At 44.0% G+C, this 9,223-nt stretch overlaps 1 protein-coding gene across 1 annotated transcript; it reads left to right on the top strand.

The window, feature by feature from the left end:
• Positions 1 to 626: 626 nt before the first annotated feature.
• On the top strand, positions 627 to 5,228 carry LOC149214746 (uncharacterized). The gene is made up of 2 exons (XM_089389497.1): positions 627 to 972; positions 4,711 to 5,228. The coding sequence occupies exons 1-2, from the start codon at positions 627 to 629 to the stop codon at positions 5,226 to 5,228; spliced, it is 864 nt and encodes a 287-aa protein (XP_089245623.1).
• Positions 5,229 to 9,223: the final 3,995 nt, after the last annotated feature.

Below are 9,223 nucleotides of genomic sequence, written 5' to 3'. Positions count from 1 at the left end.
GGCTCTAGTATGGATATGTATGTACTCTCTTCCCTTGGAATACTGGAACGAGGAGACCTTAAAGGACATAGGCAACAGCCTGGGAGTTTTCATCAAAGCCGCTAAGGAAACCAAATTCTGAAGATACACCTCCTATGCCAGGATCTGTGTACACATGCATCTGGCCAAAGAACTCACAGATTCGGTAAGTCTATTTCATGATGATTTTGAATGGGTCCAAACAATAGACTACGAGCATGTTCCTTTTCGTTGCAGAAAATGCCATGAACATGGCCATATTTTCAGGGACTGCCCTCTGAATCTTCAGTCTAAAGCTCCTATTACTGAGACGAGCAAAGATGCTGAGGGATTTACAAAGGTCTCCAGTCGTAGAAAGCATGCCAAGAAACCTCCAGTTGCCCTAGATGATCCCAAGAAACCTGAAACATGGAATACATTTGAAATATTGGCTTCACAAACTAACATGGAGGATCACTCTTAATCCCACCTTCAGATCCTTCCCCTTCTTCTCCCTCGCCTCCTCCAAATCCTTCAAATACGCCCTCAATCTCCAATCTTAACATCATCCCCGTCTCAACCTCCTCTGATAACAAAAAGATCCAGATATAGCCCTACAATCTTCCACCATGGAGATAGATGTAGCTCTAGCTCTCAGTATTCATCAAAAGTCAGATGAGGAAGAACAGAACAAACCGACACACATGGAGGAGGAACCAGAAAGTGTAGACCTGGGAGGTCTGGACATTCTCAAACTGGAAGCGGCGTGTCGACAGAAGGAATTCAGTGATATACCCCCTCGGGAAATTGAAAGACTTGAAGTAGTTTTAGCCAGAGCACAACACAACAAATATCTTGGTATTCAGGCAGGCAGTCCATGGGATGGTAAAAAAATACTGAAAGACACGAAGAAACGTGGGCACAAAACAGATCTGCAAAGGACCATTATTATTGGAGAAATGTTGGTGGAATCTGGTAGATTTCCCAAGCTGACCAAGTACTTCAAATCTCTTTCCCACTGTTCCTCATGAAGCTAATCTCATGGAATGTGAGAGGGCCTAACAGCCCTGCAAAACACAGAATGTTAAAAAATATGATCCAGTAAGAAAAGCCTTCATTAGTCTTTCTACAAGAAACCAAAGGCAACAATATTGTACTGGAGAAAATTCTAAATAAAGCATGGACAGGATGCCGCTCAGTCTCTGTGGATACCTCAGGGGCTTCAGGAGGGCTAGCAATCATGTGGAACCCTCAAGTTCTCTCCCCTCAGGATTTTCACGCCTCACACTTCTTCATTCAGACTACATTCCACCTAATCGGGACCAATATCCATGGTATTCTCACTAATGTGTATTTTCCACAAGATTTACAAAAAAAATGGGATTTGCTGGACACACTCACAGTTCTTAACTTTGGCATGATTTTTCCCCTTTGGATTAGTGGCGGTGACTTCAATATCATCACAGCTTTGGAGGAAAAATCAGGAGGCTGTGCGAGGCTAGAAGGGGACAGCGTTGGCTTTAAATAATTCATCCACAGAAATCAGCTAATGGACCTTCAGACTTCTAATGGTATGTATACATGGACCAATAAAAGAAGGGGACCATAGCATATAGCTTCTATACTGGATCGTTTCCTTTTGTCGGATAATGCCATTCACCTTGGTGGAGATTTCCATGCCTCCATCATGCCTCAAGTGGGCTCAGATCACTGGCCCATAATGCTACAGTGGTTGCATGCAGGGTCTAAGTGCAATATACCTTTCCACTTCGAATCTTTCTGGTTTTCTCATCCTAACTTCAAAGAAGTGGTCATCGATGCCTGGAAATCTTTCATTCCCCCGGCAGGAGCCAAGATGTTTCAATTTCAACAAAAGCTAAAATACCTTAAACAAGTGCTCAAATCTTGGAATCACACTCAGTTTGGTAACATATTTGATCAGTGGAAAGTGCTGGAGCAACAAATGAATACACTACAACAGTGTATCATCCCTAAGGGAAGAACGGAAGACTATGCGCAACAGGAGCAGGCCCTCCTATCCTAGATTGAAACACGAAGGCAACAAGAAGAGACCCTATGGAGACAAAAATACAGGATCAGATGACTTAAAGATGGGGAGAAAAATACTAAATTCTTTCACAGGTCAACCATTCAAAGGAGAATGCACAATAACATCGCCTTCATCAATAATCAGCAAGGGGAGCGTCTGGAGGTGCATGAAGAAATGGCATAGGAATTCCAAGATTACTTTCAGGACATTCTTAGGGAACCCCCGGGTTGCAGAAATCAAGCTATACAAACTATTACGCAGCACATTCCTAAAATCATAAATGCGGATCACAACAATAGGCTTCTCCAGCCTATCACTATGCAGGAAGTGGAGGACGCAATGGCCCAACTCAAGGATGGTAAAGTGCCCGGCCCTGACGGATACACAACCAACTTCTTTCATGCCTTCTGGGAGCACATCAAAACAGAGGTCTGGGAGCTCATGGAAGAATCACGATTGATGCATTGGATCCTTCATTCCCTAAACACGACCTTTATAGCGCTCGTTCCTAAAGTGGAATAATCCAACACTCCTGATAAATATAGGCCGATTTCACTATGTAATGTAATCTACAAGATCATATCTAAAGTCGTGGCGAACAGGCTCAAACCTCTTCTCCCTCTCCTCATTTCGCCAGAGCAGATAGGCTATGTTGAAGGGCACCAGATTCTGGATGGTATCATTCTCTCCCACGAAGTGATCCACTCCCTCAAGATCCTAAAAAACCCAGGTATGATTCTCAAACTAGATCTCTCCAAAGCATTTAACAAGCTCAGCTGGACCTATATTAAACACATTTTACTTGCATTCGGCTTCAATGCTACCTGGACGCGATGGATAATGAATCTCATTTCCTCCCCCTGTTATTCCATCCTCCTAAATGGTTCCCCTTCCCCTCCCTTTCATCCTTCTCGGGGTATCCGTCAAGGTGATCCTCTTTCCCCGTTCCTTTTTGTTCTCATGGCCGAAGGACTTAGTCGCCTTCTTCATTTTGCTATCAATTCCCACTCTTTAAAGGGCATTTCTCTGCATGGTCAATCCCCCATCACTCACCAACAGTTTTTCAATGATAATATGCTTTTTGGCCATCCGTCATTTCAAGAGGCCTCTGCCTTCAAGCTCCTGCTCAATCTCTTCTCAGAAGCCTCTGGCACCACCATCAATGCCTCCAAATCCCAGCTCTTCTTCTTCCACACTCCCATTCTCACTCAAAGAGATATAGCTAGGATTTTGGGCTTTTCGATAGCCAAGCTTCCTTCAAAATATCTTGGAGCTCCGCTGTTTGATTCTGCTATCAAACATGCTTCTTGGAGAGCCCTCCTTGACAATTTAGAAACAGGCTCTCCTCTTAGACTTACCACTCTCTCAACATTGCAAGTAGGATTATCCTAATCAAATCTGTTCTCCAAGCCATGCCTCTGTATTTTTTTTCAATCTTGGCCGCCCCTAAATGGGTTCTTAAAAATATCCGCAATCTTCAAAGAAATTTTCTTTGGGGTTCCTCGGGCCACAACAGAAAATGGGCTCTGGTCAAATGGACGGAGGTTTGTCTTTCAAAGTCAGCTGGGGGGCTAGGTATGAGGGATCCCCTACACAGAAACATCATCATGGGTGCACGCATATGGTGGAATTGGATCTCTAAACCGCATACACCATGGGCTCGTCTCTGGCAGGCCAAATATGCTCCAAGGAGTCCAAAGGAGGAGCTAATCCGATTCAGTTCAACCACCCCTGGCTCGCTGATATGGAATGCTGCCAAGCAACATAGTGCCTTTATTCAAGCGCACATATTCTGGGAAATCCACTCAGGCACCACTGCAAGATTTTGGGAGGATTCCGGGCAAAAACTTCCCAAACTTGCCTCTCTCTTTCACAAACCCAAGTGGCAAGCAACCATGCAGCAAAATGAGCAAATCCACGTCCATCAATTCTGGCAGTAGCAATCTCCCCAAGGTTTTCAACTTTGGAGACTGGCAAACACATGGCATGCCAACTGGCAGGAGGAAACCTATGACGAGATTGATCAAGAGCTCAAACTCAGGAAAATTAAACTTTTTGATCAGAAGGACAAAGTGCGATGGGGATATACACCCAAGGGCATGTTCACTACCAAGGAAGCATACCAAATTCTCTATCAACCTACGCGGATCTAAAGGATCAACTATGGGACCAAGTCTAGCAACCAAACATCTGGCCTAAGGTCTCCACTTTCCTTTGGCTCCTAAGCAAACAATGGATCCTCACTTGGGATAATCTTCAAAAGCGAGGATTTATTGGGCCTTCCAAATGTTCCAACTGCAATATTCATTGAGAGACCATCAAGCATCTCTTGGATACCTGCCCATTAGCAGCTCAAATGTAGGAGAGAATATCACAGTGTAATAGAAGAACAGGTAGAAGTGAGGGAGATATCTTAAACACCATCAGGAACTGGCCTCGACATCCTTTCCAAATTCCTCTACTCAATTCCCTCTGGAACCTCCTTCTGAGCTTCATCTACTGGATCATTTGGAAGGAAAGAAACAACAGGATATTCAAAAATCACAGTTCACCTCTTGATACTCTTTGGCTACTTCTCAAGCAGAACCTTCAAGAAACTCTAGCTCTCAGACAATGGCAAGACTCAGATATGCCAGTTTTACCCTAGGAATGCCTCATTCTAGCCAACTGGGACCTGGATCTCACCTCTGTAGATCATATCAAGCCCAGTTCCTCAATTCACTCTGAGTCTGCACAATTCTGGTCTCCTCTTGCCATCCACCCTTACAAGCTGAACTTTGACGGAGCGGCTAAGGGCAATCCTGGGCCGGCTGGCTATGGTGGAATCTTCAGAGATGCAGAAGGCTCTATTCTACATATTTATCACGGATCGTTGGTTAGAGATACCAACAATGCTACCGAGCTTGAAAGCTTATGGAAGGGTATTTGCATAGCAGAAAAAGAAAAGTTTTTCCCTCTAGAGGTAGAAGGGGATTCCCAAATTCTAATAGAGGCTGCTATCCAGATACAATCAGGATCCTCAGCAGCAAAGATTGCTTTGAGTCCATGCATTATATCCTTCAAGCACATTCGGCGAACATCCAGTAAGGCAGTAGACAGACTGGCTAATCAAGGTGCCGATAAGCAGCTCCCATTCTTCTCTGGTTCATTGAATAGTTCCAATGATATACAACTCAAATGAGACTGCACTCTCATGGTGCAACAAGATCTATCTCTCCCAGATCTAGGTGTTTAAATGTGGTACAGGTACGTGTGTAGCAAAATGGGTGGGTGCATGGCTCATCTCCACCGCCTCTCGGTCTCTCACAGAACCGGTCTTTAATTCCCTTGAACAAAAATTTAATGCTGCTTTAATGTAGCCTGTCCCTCCTCTCCGGCCTGTTCATCTTCTAATCATGGCGCCCTCAGCTCGTCTCACTTGCGCTCCTCCTTTGCACTCAAGTTACTCCTTTGCCGTTGCAGAGATTCACTCTCGAACTATCCCGGGGAAACGTTGGGCTCTAGTTCACGAGGTGGATTTTTGGCTGGGGCTTCAGGTTTCTCATTACCATATCTGCAAATTTGATAGCTACTTTTCCTCTGCCCTTCCCTTCGCCCATCTGTGTGCTGAAGCTAAGCTAGTTTTAATCCTTTTCTGCTTCCTTAGTTTTGCAGCCCGTTCAGATCTTCCTGTTCTTCCCACCATGACCAAACTTTGCCAAAGGATGAGTTGCAGGAGAGGCAACTCTCGAGGGCAAACTATCCGCCAGGTCTCCTCCTCCACGACAGATTCCTCGACTTTTTGTTCGGACTTCCGCTTGGACCACTATCCTGCTACAAGAAGTGGTCGGGGACGGGGTAGAGGACAACACAATTTGGTTGCGAGCTCTTTCAATTCTGCTACTCATACCGCTCGGCTCTAGTTCCCCTGTACTCATGGAAATTTCTCCTTCATGGCCTCTGTTACCGTAGAGCTTAGCGATATTACTGCTGGTCAGGAAGTTGTTTCCCCTGGGGTGACTAGGGAAATGCTGGCGGAAGATAGATATGGTACCACTCAGATGGATTACAAGTAGAGCAAGGCCTCAGGCTCGAGTAAAGGCACAACATCCCAGGTTGTGGAGGATCACGCGGGACCGAGTGTCCCTATCGGCGGCGGCTCTACAAGCAAAGAGGGCCACCCCTCTAAGGATGAAGACGACTACAAATATGGATGCCGCATCATTTAAGAGCAGCCCTCCACCTCCCATGACGTTTAAGCAGGTATGTGCTCTATGGTTTTTTGAAACTCTGTATGCTCGAGGGTACTCATTCATCACCTACTTGACCGTCATGATAAGTGCATCAGTTCTAATCGCCGGTTTCCCCTGCGAGGGCGGCACTCTGCTAGTCTATGGTTTTTGGTCTCGATTTCAGTCTCAGTTGCTTCTGAAGTTTGTCCTCAGTTTTTGTTCTAGGCAGTGCTTCTCGGTTCACTTGCCGTGGTCCAGTCATCTTGTTACGGTTGCTGAATGGCCTCTGTTCAATTTTTAGTTTCAAGCACGATAATGGGGGCTTCATGTTTTATGGTATTAGTCATGGTTAGGTTCCTAGCAGTCCTTCAGGGCAACATTCAGCAGGATTTTTTTTTTTTGGGCAATGTTCAGCTATGCTATGTAAACATGCCGCATCTTTGGGCTAGCTTTCTCGAGGCCATGGCCTTGGTGTAAAAATATTTTGTATCAATATAGGAGTAGACAAATTCAGGAAAAAAAAAAGAAAAAGAAAAAAAACACATTTATCGGGTAAGGGATCCATGTTTATATCGCCAGTATTTAAGGGTGAGGTTGTTGCAAAGATCATTTACTTACATTAATTATTTTCACATTCCAAGATCTCATAATTGGTTAGTGGATTCTTTCACTAATCAAGCATTAGACTGGCATATCAATCATTCATCACAATAAAATCAAGCATCAAAAAGTCAAACTGTATATATATATCATAAAGCATCTTGAGTGTACATATGTGTGTCCAAAATAATATAAAAAAATTGGGACTCAAATGCCCATAATCATGTCCAGTACATCTAATGCCCCAGCTCAAGATGAGCGGCTAATTATGCTACTACTGCTTTAGCCACACGCCTAAGAGTGTAAACCCAGTCTCATGGCATGCCAACCACATGACATTGCATATCTATAGGGAGATCCTCTACGGCCTCCATCGGTACTCGGTGAGTTAGTCTCACCAAGTGCCGCTGAATAGTGTGTAGAAGTCGCTCTGTGTCTGCAGCCGCCTCTTCAGCCCCTCGGCCGTGACGTCCATGCCGTGGGAACCCATCTGGTCGCACCAGCCCAATATCTGGAACATGATCATCATATTAATCATTTGAATCCTATCAAAAATATTTTTCAAAATTTATTATTATATTTGAAAAATCACAAAAAAAATCATAAAATCAAAAACATTTGTTACCTATGTCGCCCCATGTTGTGGTCGGTGGTAATACTAGATCGGGATCTCCTCGGAAATCCAACCCAGCATAAGGGTAGTCATCTATGGCGATGATCTGCTGCTCCCACCAGGAGAAAAGGTCATCGTCAAAAGCAGTCCATGGGACATCCCCACCTCCTAAACATTTCATCAAGTTAGCCCACCTGCCCATGCGTGGATCTCGTGGGGTGCTGATTGAAACTGGTACTCTAGGACGAAGTGTTGGGACCCTCTAAAAGAAGAAAGAGCACAAGATAGTTCCATATCCGAATTTTTTGGCTTGTCCCTTCTTGATAGAAGTAAGTTGGCACTTTAGGTTAGCAAGAAGAGGAGTACACCAATCAAAGACGGTGGTGACGCAGTCTACCACCAAGATCATGGCTAGCCGTGATGCCTGGTGCAAAGAAGCCGATCCGTTCACTCTAAATATGGTGAACAACATTATTCTCAAAGATAAAATCTCCACATGTTTGATTGGAATTTGACTTCCAACCTTCTCAGGATGACCCGAGCAATAGATATGTACGTAGTCCTCGATGGAGAGACTGCCTCGTGACCTGCCCATGGAATGTACCACCTCTCCCCTCTGGGAAAGGCCAGTGATGAAATAAATATCTTCAACCTCTATCCTGAGCAGCATCTGATCAATCATAAACACGTCATCCTCGATGCTCCAGTAGTGAATGAGCATGTCAAGCAGGCGGGTGTTTGCTTTCATATTCGGCATTTTAAAGAACTTTAGCAAACCACATCCTCGTAAGGCATCCAAAGCATTAGGATCATTCATAACCTCATCATCCACTAAGGTATGCTCTCTTTCTCTCCAAGTGACTGGCATCCTGAAGAAAAAATGAATTTGGACCGTTAGATTTTTTGTTTGAAGTTTTCACGGCGTATACACGGGTCCCTTTTACACATAGTCATGTGTAGGGCCTGCGTATACACGGGTTGTTTATATCCAACCCGCATATACGCCGTGATGAAATTTTTAACAAAAATTCAATGGTAAAACTTAAATTAAAAATTCTAAAACCAATCACAATTGAATGCAAGATAAGTTTAAGGGTTACCTGGTGATTTTTGGACAATTTGAACTGTCGATTTTGGCAAATGGCAATGTTTTCTCCTTTTGCTCCACTCCTTTTCTCTCAAACCAAATGATGATAATGGTGAGTCAAAAAGCTATTTTATAAGCTTTGAAAATGCAAAATTTTTTCAAATCTTGATTTTGTTTTGTCTCATGTAACTTTTAACGTGGGAGCTTGGAATGTTGAGAATGGTTTAATTTTTAGGACATTCTGGACGCTTTTTCAACAGTTTCGAGACGGTTCCATGATCTCTAACCCGTCATGGCAGGTATCATTTTTCACTGGCATATAGGTTAGGGAAGCCATTTTTTTCGTTGCATTATGCATATTAGCCTCCATTTGCCGATACACTTGCCATAGGGTCGATCCCATCATGTTATGGTTCGTAAACCACCTTCACTCGCTGATTTTTAAATCATGACACGATGGTAGAACCATCCTTTTGATGGGCATCGTAGTTAGCACCTCATTGACATTTGTTGCCCATGCTGCTTTGATCTGAGTAGGCTCGGGAGTCCTCTATAGTCCCGCCATGACTTATGTGCTGAAGACTCATTCCTCGTTGCTTCTCCACTTCATTCTGGCCTTACAACCTAGAGGCTCCTTTGTGTTGAGTTGTACTACTGCATTGCAT

Source organism: Pinus tabuliformis, chromosome 1_1 (assembly GCF_031772625.1).
Source record: "Pinus tabuliformis cultivar Carrire ecotype Pingquan chromosome 1_1, CPIR1, whole genome shotgun sequence".
NCBI lineage: Eukaryota > Viridiplantae > Streptophyta > Pinopsida > Pinales > Pinaceae > Pinus > Pinus tabuliformis.
This window is presented reverse-complemented; position numbering and strand designations above follow the sequence as displayed.